At 41.7% G+C, this 17089-nt stretch overlaps 1 protein-coding gene across 4 annotated transcripts in view; it reads right to left on the reverse strand.

Moving 5' to 3' along the window:
• csmd3b (CUB and Sushi multiple domains 3b) overlaps nucleotides 1–17089 on the reverse strand; it is a 404527-nt gene that overhangs the window by 93418 nt on the left and 294020 nt on the right. For all 4 annotated transcript variants that reach the window (XM_082522480.1, XM_082522479.1, XM_082522478.1 and 1 more), the window contains 3 exons: nucleotides 5233–5415; nucleotides 4604–4930; nucleotides 2020–2214 (listed from right to left, as the gene is read on the reverse strand). In XM_082522480.1, coding sequence (XP_082378606.1) covers nucleotides 2020–2214; nucleotides 4604–4930; nucleotides 5233–5415 — 705 coding nt within the window. The remainder of the gene's footprint in view (nucleotides 1–2019; nucleotides 2215–4603; nucleotides 4931–5232; nucleotides 5416–17089) is intronic.

Below are 17089 nucleotides of genomic sequence, written 5' to 3' on the forward strand. Positions count from 1 at the left end.
TGGTCATTTAGAAGTAGACATTCAACCCCACACTGCTTGAATAATGTTGAGGTCCAGGCTCTGGGGAGACCAATACATGACTGATACTAAAATGCAGCCCTAAACCACGACAGAGCCTCCACTGTGGGTGTGACACTTTCATCTGACCTCCTCTGGATATATTGATGCGTCATTCAAGTCCTGTTTCAGGTCTTTATTGGATTTATTTCATATTTCTTCAGGACATGACTTTAAATCATCTAATGTAGATCATTTTTAGTCACTTCAGTTTTTGTCCTCCACTTGTCCAGTTTCCTCAGTTTTTTTAAGGGCAGACTGTACACCATGCTATGCCAAGTTTTTAGCTAATAGTGCTTTTTGAATCATCTCGCTGATGTCAAAATGCTATTTTGTGCTGGTCAGTTGTGTTGTCTTTTGTTGGGGTTTTTTTGGGGTTTTTTTAAGATTCAATTAATAAATGATGGGTGAGTGTTGCACAGTACTGTATATTTAGTCAAGTTTAGCAAATCAGGCCCACCTGCTACTAATAAGTAGGTATTTTTATATTTATATTTACATTTTTATCGTTTTTCTTTTTTACATTGGAGTTGTGCAAAAGCATAACTTCAATTTTACTATTTATTTTGAAGACAGTGGACTTCTGTGGACTTCATAATCTTGGGTCAAAAGGAAACACGATTTCCACACTTCTTTTTTCTTTGAGCTGCAAAAAAGTTCTATTATGTTCACCAGCTGGACACTAACACTGTTGGCTTTTGGCTGACAGCAAGCTGAAAAATGAAAAATCTGCTAAAATATTTATTGAAAATGAGGGAAAGAGAAGAGAACAGTTTTATGCATATAAGTTAACTTGTCAGTGCGATTAACATTTTCCACACTAGACACGGGTATTTGATGCTTTGGCCAAATAGCATATACATAGCATATTGTAGGTTTAATTACCATTTAAATACTCCAAAAAACATGCAACAGATTCAGATTCTTGCCCTTGACAGAGATTCTGATGAAGCAACCCACAGCTTTGAATATTTAATAAAAATAAAGATAAATTGTGTGCTCAGAAATATGTCTACAGTACATGATGCAAGGCTAACATAAATTATTCATATTATGTAAATATACACGAACACTTAAAAGGAACATGAACAATCACTCAACAGTTATTACAATGTAGTATTAGCCTAGAGCCATTCTGCTGCACTCTTTTTTTCCAAGTTTATTTAAACTTTAACTAAGTGTCTCAAGTCAATTTGTTCTAGTCTGTACCTCCTGAATACAAGTAAGTGGATTTTCTATCCAAGTGGTTATAGACACACATTAGATACAATGGATCTTGGGACTTTAAATGACCTGGAGCATAATTAACACAACCCTTCTTTGTACTATCAAAGGCTCTGTCACCAATAGCTGTGTTGAAAATATCTTGAGCTAATTATATTTACCACTGGAGCAATCTCAAAAGCACTTGTGCTCTAGCGAACATCTCTTCATTCCGTTTGAGAATCGCAGGTCAACTTCGCATTTTACTTTTCTGTACTCAACAACTTTTACAGAAGCTGTTGATTACACTCTGAACTTATGCGACTTTACTTTAAGGTAATAATATAATCGAATAATATAAATAACTTCAGGCAAAGTGCTGCGCCGCGACTTTACTTGACATTTAAAGAAGTCACAGTTATGTTTAACACATTCACATAGTGTCCAGTGTCTTTACTTTCACTTTTAGCTGCCGATCATCTCTGCTGCACTCCTTCCACACAGAGAGAATTTTAAATTGCCAAGTACTTCTACAGACAGAATGTTGGTAAGCTATTAGCTATTTGTGTGGCAGCAGTTTATTAACAGTTATTTCCCTGGGTGTTTAGGTTAACTGGCCACCTCCATATTTTTCCTTCTGTTGAACTGACAGGATATAATTTCTGCCTCCACAGAGTTTTTACAGCATTAATGATGAGATCTTGGATAGCATATTGTTCCCTAGTTAATAGTTTAAGCAGCAATCCAGCCAATATTTACCTTCACATTTAGGAATAGGCCCACTCCACATGACTTTTCCTCTTTCTAACTGACAGGAGATGGTCTCAGTTCCTTGGGTTTTGATAAAACCGTCCTCACAAACCACAGAGATGGAGCTGCCAAGCTGGAAGCTATCTCCAAAGCGGCGAGCGTTGATGGGAATGCCAGGGTCTGGGCACTCATTATGGCCAAATGCTGTGGTAAAAAAGTTACAAGGAGACACAGATATGATGAGGGAGATATTGGAGACTAGCGCTTCACATAGAGAGACAGACACACACACGAGAAATGTTATTAAAGAATATGAGACCTATACTTTACAGCCATTCACAGGCTATTTTGCTCATCATTTTGATGAAATATTTCAGAAGTGATGATGCAGATCTATATGCTGCTACTTGAAGTCTTCTGCTGTTCGGTCCTTGCCAGCATAATATCTAAAAAATTTTTTGTCTGTTTTATGCTCCCGTCATGTTGTTTGCACATATGATCATTGCTCATAATACAGTATGTTTGCTTGATGCTTTATATGCATCTGCTCCTGATAAAAGGCAAAGTCCAGCCTATGAATGCTCATGTTTTGCCAGTTGAAGCAGCTTGGTGTTTTTAGTTGATAAAGAATTAAAGATGCAGTCATAGAAAAAAAAATAAAGTCATATACACAAAATGATGTGAGATGATATCGCAAATAGAGTGTGAGAAAACTCGTGGACAGAACACTTTGGCAGATATGTTTGCCGTCAAACCCAGCCTGATGCAAAGATCAATATCAATTTCCATTTCTGTTGCCCGGGATCCAGACGTGTTTTGCCTAAATTAGCTCAAAGACTGCAAGCGGGGGCAAGATCTTTTTTGGTGTACATGCTGTATCCTGATGTCTTATAAGCTAGTCAACAACGCATCACATAGATTTTGATCAGCTCCAAAGATTTGCACAGATGACAACAATGTAAGGGAGACGGAGCTTCTAACTGCGGGTAAAATTCTAATGTCTATTCTAATGCAGGTTAAAGAGTCACGATATGATGTTTAAAAAAAGACCATTTATGAATTTTTGGAGGATTAATTTTTTTTCACTTTTGACGGAAATAGGCTGACTGTTTCCTCTTGTTTCAAGTCTTTCAAGCCTAAATACATCCTGGACCTCTCTATGTACTGGACGCACAGAGATGAAAATGGTATCCATCTTGTCATCTGAGTCTACGTTTGACAACAAACAAGCAAAAAATTGCCCAAAAATGTTCCTTTAAAGCTTCTCTTGCCTTTGCAAGTACTTTGTTCTGCAACCTACACCTCTATTCTTAGCTGCTATAATAATCACAGGACCTCTCTTCTATAACCCGTTGTCTTCAGCGCTACTGAAACTTCTAGTTGGGAGTGAATTAAAAGAGCTTTATCTAAATCAAACTGAAATATTTACTACATGGTTTTCAACATCTTGGTTAGAAGTTATGCCAAGATTTACATGGAGCTCTTTGCAGATGTCTTGAGCCACCCCTCATTTACGTTGCTAGGAAAATAGGGAATATGTACAGCGATTTACTGTAAAGTGCAAACATACATCCAAATGAAGCATATAAAGCAAAACCACACTTGTTTGTACAATCCTAATGGGCCTGGAAGTCAAAATTTGGTATGGTCACCAACACAAGTAAGCAAACTAGTTTTCTAGGCTTCTTGAAGGACATTTAAGGCTCTTCTTTGGATGTTGGCTGCTTTTTGTTCTGTTCTCTGTCAAGATGATGCCACAATGCTTCAACAATTTTTAGGTCAGGTCTCTGGGGAGGCTGATCCATGACTGATAGAGTTCCACTGTCTCTTTTTTCCAGGTATTATTTTACTGCATTGGGATTGTATTTGGGACCACTGTCATGGTGAAAAATGAAGCTGTTACAGGTGTTCAGATCATTTCCAGATGGTACTGAATAGTGATGGTGCTTTTCTGCATTCATAATACCAATAATTTTGATAAGATCCCCAACATCACTGGATGAAATGAAGCCCCAAACCATGAGGTTTGCGTTACGTCGGTTCATCATTTGAGTTAGTGCTTTTTTATGCTTGAATTATTTATCGGTCAGTCTCGAGTAACTTTCCTCTGATAATGGCCAAGTACAAGGATAGGAGTGAAAATGAATGAAAGAAACACAGCCTATTGTCCAAAGGAAAACCTTGAAAGACCTTCAGAAAGCCTGGAGAACTAATGCTCAAGATCACTTTAAAGATCACTTTACAAGAAAGTCTGACTCCTTGGAAGCAAAATATAATGAAATGAGTGATGGCCCAAGAGTTCTGCAGAGTACTGTGTAAAGTGTATATATATATATATATATATATATATATATATATATATATATATATAGCACTATATTGCTTCAAAATTAACAGTGCCTTTATTTCTGTGTTTCTGGGGTTTGACCTTTGCAAATGAAAAAAAATATGACTATAAATTAAATTTCAGATTTCAAGCTTAACTTGGATTTCGTTCATGTGAAGCATTTTATGATAATTCTATTTTTAGCAGAGAAAACAAAGTTGCTCATTTGCCTAGATTTAGGCCAAAGAAAGAGGATGGAATACATACTACTGTATGTGATATTAAATCCTCTTCCTGACATAGAGTGATCAGCCTGAAACTCCAGCCTCAGTGTGTTGGTATTAGACGTCAGATGGGAGGGACTCTCAGCTCCAGAGAACCTCCCAATGACCGTGGCATCATTTGTCTCGCCATCTTTCACTGTTAGGGAATCATAAGGTGCCTCAAGGTCAAAGTCATTAAATGCCAAGTGTATTCTGGAGCCCGGATCTGATTGGATGAGCCAAACACAGTTCATGTTGTTCCCATAGCCTTCTGGGTAATCCGGTGAGAGGACGGTTCCTGAGGGAGCAGTGAAGTTGGACATGCAGGGGACTGTGGGAGGAAGAGAAGTACAAAATCACAGACAGTAACAGACAGAGAGACAGACAATTTTCAGAAAGCATATGAGGGAGGGGAAAGGCATACAGGGAGAGAAATTTTCTGTTAAATATTCATCTCCACAGCGTCATCGGTCATCATGCGCCCCAGGCCATAATAAACTCTGTACTGTCGCCTCAGTGACAGGTCACAATGAAATTTATCAACATCACAGCAGTGCACATGCCACATTTTTTTAGTTCAATCCAATGCTGTCATATACCTGAAAATCAATTACAAATAATTCTAACACTTACATATGCATATAGGGATATTTGCAGACCACTGATTGTTGTCTTGGCAGGAGATCGTTTTTTCTCCAATCAGCTCAAACCCAAACTGGCATTCAAATCTCAGGATTCCTCCATTTGAAAAGTTGTCACCTTCTCTTATTCCATAGAGAGGAGTTCCAGGGTCTCCACAACTCTCTTTGTCTATTTCTGGAATGACACAGATTCAAAAGAAGACATGAACAGCAGCATGGTCCCCAAAGACGGCTATAAACAGTCCATGTTGACAGGAATCCTAACCTAAACCGTTACGATCATATGCTATACACTTCAGTCACTGTGAAAAAACAACCCATAAAAAGATAACATGAAAAATGGCAAAAAAAATCCAGCTGCCAAGTAGATGAAACATAAAGTAATTTGATCATTCAGCATGAAAAGAAGAAAAAGAGTAGCACATACCAAAGGAAAACTGAAGAAAGAGCTGGGACTGACATAAAGTGCTCACTACATACAGCCCAGCAATAGAAAACAACTTTACTGAGACAATTTGTGAGTACTGCAGTCACAGAGGTTGCCAAACTTGGTCAAAGTGTTGGGAAAAGTTAGTGAAACTAGCTACTTGTTTACAATCATTACTTGATTCTTATTTGCATTATTTACATATCACTTTTGTAATACTTCTATCATCATTTGTTTTTTTTTACAAGATCTTGCCTGTAACCCATGACTGTACAATCTGACAGCAGTAGAGCAGCGGTCCCCAACCTCTGGGCCACGGACCAGTACTGATCTGTGAGTCGTTTGGTACTGGGCTGTGAGAGGTGAGGCTTGGGCGTGAAATTTATGGTTTTCGGGGGTTTTATTGTTATTTTTAAATCGTTTTTATTGTTAACTCAGTTTCCCTGGGTTTTTTCCAATGTGCTATGAATAAATCATCTTTTTTGGCATTGGTTTTATTTTGTTGTATTTATCCGCGACACCTTAAAGGCCGGTCCGTGAAAATATTGTCGGACATAAACCGGTCCGTGGCACAAAAAAGGTTAGGGACCGCGGCAGTAGAGGACACCTTGGGTCACGTGGACGGTACTTTTGAAGTAGTTTTTGGTGTTATGAAGAAACTCAAGGGTGACAAGACACTGTAAACTTTAGACCTTATATCTGCAACTCAGCTTTACACCTGTTACTTCAGTTTTGTCACTTAAGCTAAATTATAAATTAACTGTTTTTGACAGTCAGCACACCGAGTGTTTCTTCCCAGAGTCTGGCCTTAACAACATTTGTGCAACCATGCAGTGCTATCAGTCTCAAATCCTCCGTGGTTATCTTACTGTGTTGTGCAACACTATGTCATGCTACAAGAGCTCATCATCCATTTTGAACAGAAACACACTGCCAACTGAATCTAGTCTTACTCGAAGGTGATTGGCTCTTGTTTCGCTGAGTCAGGCGAATTTCTGAAATGCGTCTGCTTCTCAGTTCATGTAGCCTGGAGCAGATTTTGTATCCCTCTCTTTCTGTTTCCTCCTTCCCCTGAGTTTGCAAGTATTCATGACACATCTTTTTTTTAACATTGACTCTGACCATAAGGTTGGACAGATCCTTCTTCTGATTCTACATAACGGCTCCACTGTGTCACCATAACTCTTTATAATATGTTGTATACGGGATATCAGGAAACATACTTTCTATTTTCCCAGCCTTCCTCTCCTTTAATCCCCTGCTCTGCTTTCCTGTTTTCAGCATTATTTACAGGAGTGGCCCATGGCACGAAGCAAAGGTGTGTGTCTTTTTGAGTGTGTGCGCATTTCTGTGTGTTTCACTGTTGCTGCGAATGTGTGTCTCGGTGTGCGTGCTTGTGATGTATTGCATTAATTTCCATCATGACATCGTCTTTATGAGACCCACAGACTCAACCAATCACAGCCTGCCTAACACACTTGCTTGCACGTGACACACACACACACACACACACACACACACACACACACACACACACGCAAAGACACCTAGCGAAGGAATTGAGAACAAATTACTTTGGAGAGAAAGCGGCACGCTGTCGGAACATTCCTGTATTGCTACTGCTTTTCTTCCTCACATGCACGCACGCACACACACACACACACACACACACGCACACAGTACAGTACATGCATGCAACACACAGAGACTTAAACAAACCCAATCCCCCATATGCAGTCAGTGTCTTCCTTTGCATCATACACACCGATACACACACACACACACAATCATATTGTGCTTGTAACAACAAGGCTGACAGATTCACAAAGGGGATTAGACTCCTCAAAGAGTATCTAAGAGTGTGAGTGAATATGTAACTTCTACATTATGTCTGGATTGCACATTTAGCTAAATTCCAATTCACACCATATTGTCCACAAAAATACATACCCTGATGAGGTACAACAATAAAACCAGTGGCAAAAAAGAGTGAATAACACAGATCAAACCTTTCGTCCAGGCATTTACTGTAGGTTGATGTTAACTGTACAAGTAACTCCCATCTAAACACATGCCTGCAGCCAGCAAAACACCATAAAAAAGATCCATAGGTGTTACTCAGGTTCTGTAAGAACACGAGTCCCATCCCTAGAGGTCCTGTATCCATGACCTTGTGGGTCAGAGTCATTTTGGTGTGACAAGTATGACCTACACAGTATTAAGCAGGTGGTTTCCATCTTCTTTGGTAAATACAGGCACGTACAGACACACAGGCACACATAAAAGGGTAGTGTGCAAAATACACTACCTATTCCATATCTGAAAGAATAAGCTAATAGATTTTGGAAGGGATAATGAGACTGAGGGAAAAACTTTATTGGCTGTTTCTCTTTTGTGACAACTGTAAAATGTGCTTTAAGGCTTTGTTGCTAATGGTGAATGAATGCGTAATGTATCATATGCATAATCTAATCTCTGCAAACTGTTTCTTTCAACTGGAGGCTGCCGCTGTTCTGCTATAACAGAGGTCACAAAATAAGAGCATTAAACCCATTAAACCACAAATAATAATCCAAGGCAGCTTTTATAGCAACGGAAAAGAGAGGTATTGAATGGAAAGTCTATTAGTACTCTCAAACAGGTTTGCAATGTGAAGAAGAAATGAGAAATTCAGCCCGTCTAATTAGCGTGTACTTGTCTGATTCTGTGACCTAAAGGGAGTGGCTCAAATTGACTTGTTCACACTGTAGACATCAGCGAGGATGCTCTGTTGAATAAAAATGATCTCATTTATTACACTCACAATACTGACATTCTTTTCCGCCTCTCTCAGGTTCCAAACCAGGCCACCGAGGAGCTTTTGAGGATTGATTTGATGGGAGATGTGTATAAGAAAGACATCAATTTTCTGTTCTCATTAAAACACACAATCTATGTCAGCGCTTCTTACACAACGTGCACAAAATGTTTCCTATTCAATTGTGTAACTTTCAAATACCAGTAAATCTCACTAAATTGGACTTCAGGATGACAAATAACAACTGGGGTGCATTCTTTGATCTTAACACATTATGGTGCAGAAATGTATCACTTCAGCCCGCTGTAAAAACGCCTCGGCAACCCACCCACATCCTGCCTCATGACCTTGTAATGATCATCAGTGAGCTTCAGAAAGACTCCTGCAATCATCTATGTAGAAAAAAAAAATACAGACCACTGAACGAGACATGTTGCACATATTGCAGAGGCATTTTTGTCAATAATGCTTTAGAGATGTTTGGTTACTTCTCTCCATCTGGAAACATCATCCCACAAAGTCTAAAAGAACAAATCTGAACAGCAAAATAATAAATAATAATAATAAATGAATAAATAATAATAAAATAAAAGTGAACGCGCAACAGCCGTCAAGTACACAGTATCAAATCAAACCAGAAGTGCAAACCAAGGCTGCCGAGTCTATAAAGCACCGTTTTCTAAATCTCGCTTCTGTTTAAAGTAAAAGCAAAGAGCTTAATGAGCTCTAAAAACCATCTGGAGCTCCTCCTCAATCAGTTACTTCATGACCAGCGAGGGCCAAAATTACATCTTGTAAGTAAACATTGCAAAATCAGTCTGTGTCTGTTTATTCTAACTTAGCATTTAGAGAATCCTGTGGACAGGGAAACTGACATCTGAAACCACCATCAAGCAAAACAACTCTTCGCTCATTGTGCCTGCTCAGTTACCCAATGCCATGCCTAATTTGAAATATATATAATTTATTAAGTCTTAATGTGAGAAACAATTAAATGCCTTGTAAATTTGGATGGAATGATCAGCATATGTAGCATTTCAATGCCACTGCCTGGACTGAAGATTACATGAGTCAATAATTCATGAATAGAAAATGAAATACGCTTTACAGAGTCGTGATTAGGTAAGCCCTGCCCTTCACGAGTTACCTCGGGAATGCATACGCTTACAAAAAAAGAAAAAAGTAAAAAATGCATCTAGCTTTGACTCACTACTCCAATACTCAGCTTACTGACTGTAAAATTGAACCACGTTTCTGGTTATGTTGCAAATAAATATTTCATGAATTTGTATTTTATGGTCCCTCTGCCGCTCTCAATGAATGCTGTTTCATCCGGTATGATCAAGAGGGTCCTTCTCAATACCTGAACTATGTACAGTGGAATTGAAATACAACAGGCTCTGCAAGATCCAGTGTAGCTTTTGTTATTCTTGGAAATACTGTGTCCACCAGTAAACAATATCCATAAGATAATTCGGTTTATCTGTCAGGCATCGTTGCAAAGTCCCTCCCTCTTTCTCACTCTCCATTTAGAATAACTGTGCAATCTGATTAGTCCATAAACAGTTCTCATGCATCTATCCAGGTTGCACAGAAAAAAAAAAAACCCAGACTGCTTCAAGCTGAAGAGAAAAAGATGAAGAGGACTTGGCAAAGCATGGCAGGGTTAACACAGGAAATGTATTATAGATAGAGGTAAAGAGTAGTGTATTAGACAAACCTGCTGTCACACTTAAAAATGCATGGAAGCACAAAGACAGACAGAGATGAATTCATCACTGACAGCCATACATTGCTGTCTCTCTGTCTCTCTCAGCACACACATACATTAAGGATCCGACGAATCAAGGGTCATTGTGCCATAAAAATCCACCTTGACATCCTTCCCTCCAATAAAGCACATCACATATTAAAAACCATAAAGAGCAGATGAAAAAGCTAAAATAAAAACCTCAAAAGTAACGGCTGACATTATGGCTCAGTGATGAGATTGTGTTTAAGGCAGAATAGAGCAGAAAAACAGCAGCCTGTACACTCAAAGTCAAGTATGGGAATATCAGCGTTGATGTTTTTAGTCTTTCCTGTGCAGTATTAGCAGATAAGCTAATAGCGCACTGCGATAAACCTGGCAACACCTAACTACAGTAGAGAAAAAAAACAAAACATTTGTCATGACTAACACCATTTCACCCTTTTTTTCAGCTGGCCACGAAGCAGGCACTTGATGTTTATGCTGCACTTCTCAAGTCTGCTAGATCGGTATTATATAACACAGGATGATGGGATAATGCGAGAATGATGCATTTAAAAAAGCTTGAGCTGGGGGGGGATGACTCATCGCTGGAAACTAATTCTCAAAATCACCATTCAGACGTGTTTGTATGAAAAATGATTCAAATATTTGCACTTTTTGTTCTTTTAAGGTCACCATACATTTAAAAAAATCCATACACACAGATTTCTGTACTGTGTTTATGGACACAAAACTGGTAATACAGATTACTTGCTCAAAATTAATACACAGTCCAAATCAGAGTTTTCCTGGCTCAGAATTCATTGTTAGAAGTGAATACTGGTGATTACAAAGGCATAACACACCTGGTAATCAATTTAATAGTCACATTCCTTATCAAAACACTCATTTAGTGAGTTGAAGGCAAGCAAGAGCCAATACCTTTTTTCAAATGGTAAGAATCAGCGAGTACTCCAAAGCGGACCAGAGGGTATCCTCTGTGTGGAGTGTTGACTGCTGCATCAATCCAATTGGCATCTGGTGGGTTTAAATTATAGAAAGCAATGCTGGTACTCTCAAATCTCATTCAGTACTTAAAAGCTCAAAACTAAGATGAAGTGGTGGTGACGCTTGAATGGTGAAGCCCCTCTGCTGTCATACAAAGAATCTTAAAAGGCTTTGCAGCCAAAGCCGGTCGGAGCGGGCACGCTCCGTTTTGCGTAACTATTTTTAAATCCAGTAGCACTGCAACCACGTAAGCTAGCGCAATAATTTTCTTTGCATATGAAACCAGAGGAGTTGCACTTACATCTTATGCCATCAGCTTGTCCTAGGTCACAGTTTCCTTCCACATATGGCTTTGCAAAAATTGCATAAAAAGCACTTGCAGCAACAAAAACATAATATTCCAGAAACACGCTTTGCCGATCCGATCAGCTGTTCGTAACACTTCCTATGTCCATCAGCCCGAACTATCGCATGTCCACCATGACCCGCCGAAGCCGGAAGTGACGTCATTTTGCAGAAATGTAGTTTTTTACCATCAGGGCCTTATGAGCCTGTACTGGTGTTTTTAAAAGTTATGTTTGACTTTATGACTTTCTGTGTCATTTCTGGTATGGTTAGGACTCATATTGCACAGCTGGAAATAGTTTATTTTGATGCACATGCTGGTTTTTTTTTGCAAATTTGCACTATAATATTTATTTTCCATCTCATGAAGCCAAGAAGATAATTCAGTACAGTTTTTTTCTTCTGTGTTGTGGTAATTCTATTTGGAAAAAAACACATTCATATTTTCAATATTAGTCAGACAGTTGAAACAATATGATTTATTCATCAGTCTTATCCACCAAAAAGAAGAAACTCATCAACACTGCCGAAAGTAATGAACTTCAGTGACATTCAATTTTTAATCCATAGAGTTTAAGGTTTAATGTGATTGTCCCACCCTTTGCAGGTATAACATCTTCAACTCATGGATTTTCACAAGGTGTAGGACTGTATTTATGGGAACTTTTGACCATTTTTCCAAAGGTGTATTACTGAGGCTAGACACTGATGTTGGCAAAAGGCCTGGCTTGCAATCTGTGCTCTAATTCATCAAAAGATGTTCTGTCATGTTGAGGTCAGGACTCTGTACAAGCCAGTCAAGTTCTTCCACACCAAACTCACTCATCCATGTCTTTATGGACCTTGCTTTTTGCACTGATACAATCATGTTGCAAGAGAAAAAGGGCCAACTGTTCCCACAAAATTGGGAGCATGAAATAGTCCAAAATGAGGAATGTTTGAGGCACATTGATCTTTCAGAAGCAACTTTTTCTGCCAATCAAACTAGGAAGGGTTATGAGGGCATTTCCAAATGATTTGAAGTCTATCATTCCACAATGAGAAAGATTACTGAGAAGTAGAAAACATTGCAGATAACTGCCAATCTTCTTGGGAGTGACTGTCCCAGCAAATTCACCCCAAGGTCAGATTGTGCAGCGCTCAGAGAAATTGCCAAAAATGTAAAGCATAGACTTTACAGGCCTAGGATGGTAAATCTTAAAGTTCGTGAGAGAACAATTAGAAAAAGACTGAACACACCCTCTTAGATGAACCTTGGCTAGATGTAGAACAAGCACTCTGCAATAATCTAGAGATCTCAGACCTACCATTTATCAGCTCAAACATCCAACGACATGAATGCTTTAAAAGCATCAACATCAGCTCTTCTCTGACAGCATGGTGGGAGTTTCTAAAATTGACGGCGTCTTCATTAATCCCATGCAAACGTACACCTATCTGGAACAACCCTGACATATTACAAAACAATAATATGATAAACTTTTCAGATTGGAGTGATAAAGGAATCAAATATTTAGAACATATACTAGAAGGAACAGAATTTATTTCATTTGACGGACTAGTTACACAATATGGGATCAACAAGAAAAGATTTTTAGAATATCAACAAATTAAATCCATAGTAAAAAAGAAATTTAAACCGGGTCAAGTTGAACTACAAACACCACCAAGTGTGGTTCAATTTCTTACTCTTAAACCCCCCAAATTACTATCCAAAATATACAGAATGCTTTCTAAAACAGATGAATCAATATCACTTCCTATTGCAAAATGGGAAGCGGATTTATCAGTTAACTTAGACATAAACTTCTGGTCTCAGATTTGCTTAAAAACCTTTCATCTAATTAGAAATCCCAGTCTTCAATTAATTCAATACAAAATATTACATAGAGTGCACTATACAGGTCATCGGATGTTCAAGATGGGCTTTACGTCTACCAACAACTGCTCACACTGCCAAACCAATTCACCGGACAATTATATCCACGCTCTTTGGTTCTGTCCACCAGTTCAGAAGTTTTGGCGCGAGATATGTGAAGACTTATCGAAGTGTCTGAAATGTAACATTCCAACTTCCCCCTTAGTGTGTTTGTTGGGCAGCTTAGATAATGTCACTTCAGAAAAGAATATCGCCCATATGGTTTTCACTGCCCTATGCATAGCCAAGAAAACTGTCCTCATGAACTGGAAAAATAAAAATAATCTTAATTCTAACCAATATAGAAATTATCTATTAGATTACATTAGTCTTGATACAGCCTCTGCCACCACATCAGATCAATTGCTCTGGGCTCCTTTGATCAGCTCCATCACCTAGTGGGGGTGGGGGGTCATAGTTTGGTCCCGCCTTCACTGTTGTGATTGGTGTGGGGGTAGGGACAGGCTTAGGGCGTCGGGGGGTTCCCCAGAGGCATCTTCCTTGGGGGGCTCAACCCGGGGTAGCGGTCATGTCCGGTTAGGGGCTCTGTTGGCTCTCAGGTGACTGTTTCCTCGCGGCTGCGTGCAGCGGGGCTAGGGGAGGGTCTGTGCTGACGGACGTGGGTTACTGACCTGGTAGCCTGGCTGCCCCTGGGTGGGTCCGGGATGGGCGTGAGGTTCTGGGGGCGCTCCGTCTCTGGGCTGGGACCCGGACCGGGCCTCGGGGGCTTGGGTCCTGGTTGGTGTGTTGCCGGGGTTGTGGGCGGGTGGGTGCATGGGGGCCCGGCCCTGGAGCAGGGTGCCGCCGGTGCATCGAGCCACCTGGGGGGGCTCTTCAACTGGTGGGGGAGATTGTCACATCTTACAGGAGCTTTCCTCTCCTCAGGAGCTCCCTCTGCAGGAGGGGGAGATACAGGAGAGGTGGAGGAAGATCTCAGCCTGGGTGTTTATTGTCTTATGTAGTCTGGAAGATGAGTGGATGGTGGGGTGGGTGCAGTTTTCTCTGTGTTGGGGTTGGGTGGACTGTCCCGGGCTCTGTGGGGCCGGGCGGCGCTGCTGCACTGGGGGCCGGGCGGCGCTGCTGCACTGGGCCCCGGTCTGGATGGGCCTGGGCCCCCTTTCCCTGGCGGGTCGCGGAGTGTGGGGGTGCCTACTGGGGTCAGCGGGGGAGCTGGCCCCAGGGAGGGGTCACTTGCCCCTCCCGTCCTTCCCTCCCCATCTCCAGCTGCCTCCCTCTTCCCGCTCCACCACAACCACCCACACATGCAGGGCCTTGGAGTAGGGGTATGTCACCAGGGTGCAGAGGAGGCTACCCCCCCCCCCCTGTCTCAATTTTATCCCACAACTTAGACATTCACATTACTCACACTCTCATTACACATACATATAGGATCTTGGGGGTGGGCACGATACACGGAGTCCAAAGTACCATCAGGGTGTACACCCCACCCCTGGCATCGTTGCCCACCTCTCAATTTTAAATACACGTAGACATTGAGGGCTAGCAGGAGGGACCATGCGCTTACCTGCTGCTCTCTGGCAGGTAGCTCCATGCCCTCCTGGGTTTTAAATGCACCTTAAAACACACATGCATCAACATTACAATGAGCGGGTGGAGGGAGGTTCGGAGTCTTCTCTCACCCCCGTTCTCTGCGACCTGCTGGAGCAGGGGGGCTAGGAGGAGGAGTTGGCCGTCCGACTGCGGTCTGGAGTGTGGAGCCTTCCTGCTGCTGCGGAGTCGGGGCGGTCTGCCTCCCCCCACCGCAGGGAAAAGGGAAACACCACCTGGGTCTGGGTGCAGTTCCCCCCTCCAGGGGCGGGGGCACCTAGACCCGGTTTGTAGAGTACGCTTGGGGAGTGTGATCGTGTGTACAACGTCTTTTTATGTCTGTCTCCACGTTGGTTGAGTGTGGAGTAAGTGCATATGAGAGCATGAGGGTGGGAATGGATGTTTGTATCTGTGTGTGCCTGTATGTCTGTGTCTATATGTCAGGTTGGGTGTCAGGCGCCACCTCTCTGGGGACATCTCAGGCCCTCCAAGGTTTGGAGGCCTATCTCCCCCTACCACCACTTCCCCTGCCAGTGGCGGACCCCCTCAGACATCGGTGCGTTGGTGGTTCTTTGTGTCCGGGGGTGGGCGTCCAGGTACACACCGGCTCACTCCTTGGCGGCCGCTTATCGGGGCCTGGAGCCTGGGGCTCGCTCGGGCCACTTCGGAGGTGGGGTGCCCCCGGCCTCTCGGCCTGGGGCTCGGTCACTCAGGTGCAGCTGGCTGCCGGCGGAGCTCACGGGCGCGTCACTGCAACTCCCCCTGGCTTCTGCTCCGCGGCTGCTGAGTGAGCCCTCATCTGGGACTCTCCTCAGCTCTTTCCGGGACAGTGGCGCAGCTGCCCCTCTGTTGGTCTTCCTTGGTCTCTTGTGTTCTGGGGGCCTCTGGATGTCTGGAGTTTTGATCTCCTCCACACCTGCTTCATGCCCTGGAGGACGGGGCTGTGGCCCCCCCACACCCTCTAGCAGATTATTACATGAAGGAACCTTTTAAAAAACAAAAAACAAGCGCGTCCATGCTCACAGGTGTACACACGGGTGATCACACCCACAAACTACACCCTTTTTGGCTCCTACCTCAAAGCACACTGTGTTCTGTTGATCTTATGTGCTGCACAATAATGTTTAACATTTAGTATTTACTGTCATATTCCCATATATCATTGTGATGTTGTTTATTCTATTACTCTTGTTCTCTTCTGCTTGCTTTCTTTTTTCTTTCTCAGCAGGTGACCCAGGTGATTGATATATGCATTTTTTTTTCTCTGCCCGTTCTGTTGGTTTTTGTCTTTTGCCCTTCTCCCCCGTCCCTCTTCTCAGCTGTTTCTCTTTCCCTCTTTCTTTCTCCCCTTCTTTCCCCCAGTCAAGTCTGTCCCGTATTCAGTAAGTGAAAATAAAATAAACAATAAAAGGTGAATCAAATGGACCATTACGGCAAGGCTGGGATGGTCAGTTTGGTAAAGTAAATCCGTTGGGCATCTTTCTTTGCCTTTAGACAACAATTCTGATGGCAAAAGAGCCAAACGGGACAGGCCAAAAAGAAAAAAAAAAAAAAAGAAAAAAAAAAAAGAAAAAGACTGAACAAATATGGCTTGTTTGGAAGTTAGAAAGCCTTTCTCTAGAAAGAAAACGGCAGCACCGCTTAGGTTTGCAAAGTTGCACACAGCATATCAGCACAAACTCCTCATCAACTGTCAAGCACCGCGGTGTAGGGGTGATGATTTCAGCTTGTTTTGCAGCCACAGGACTTGAGGACCTTGCAATCATTGAGCACAAATTCCTTGGTATACCAAATTATCAAGAGTTAAACGTGAGACCATCTATCTGACAGCTAAAGCTCTGCCAAAACCAGGTTATGAACAACACAATGATCCCAAGCACAGCACCAAATCTACAGCATAACTGAAAATGAAAAGAATCAATACATTGCAATGGCTCAGTTAGCGTCCAGATCGCAACATGGATGAAATGCCGGGGTGGGACCTTAACACTGTGTGCTTTCTTTTTACCATGACTGTGTATCAATTGCCCTACTGAAACAAATACATAAATATGCCAATACATTATATCCTCAA

The sequence above is a fragment of the Aulonocara stuartgranti genome (assembly GCF_965226115.1).
Source record: "Aulonocara stuartgranti genome assembly, chromosome: 22".
NCBI lineage: Eukaryota > Metazoa > Chordata > Actinopteri > Cichliformes > Cichlidae > Aulonocara > Aulonocara stuartgranti.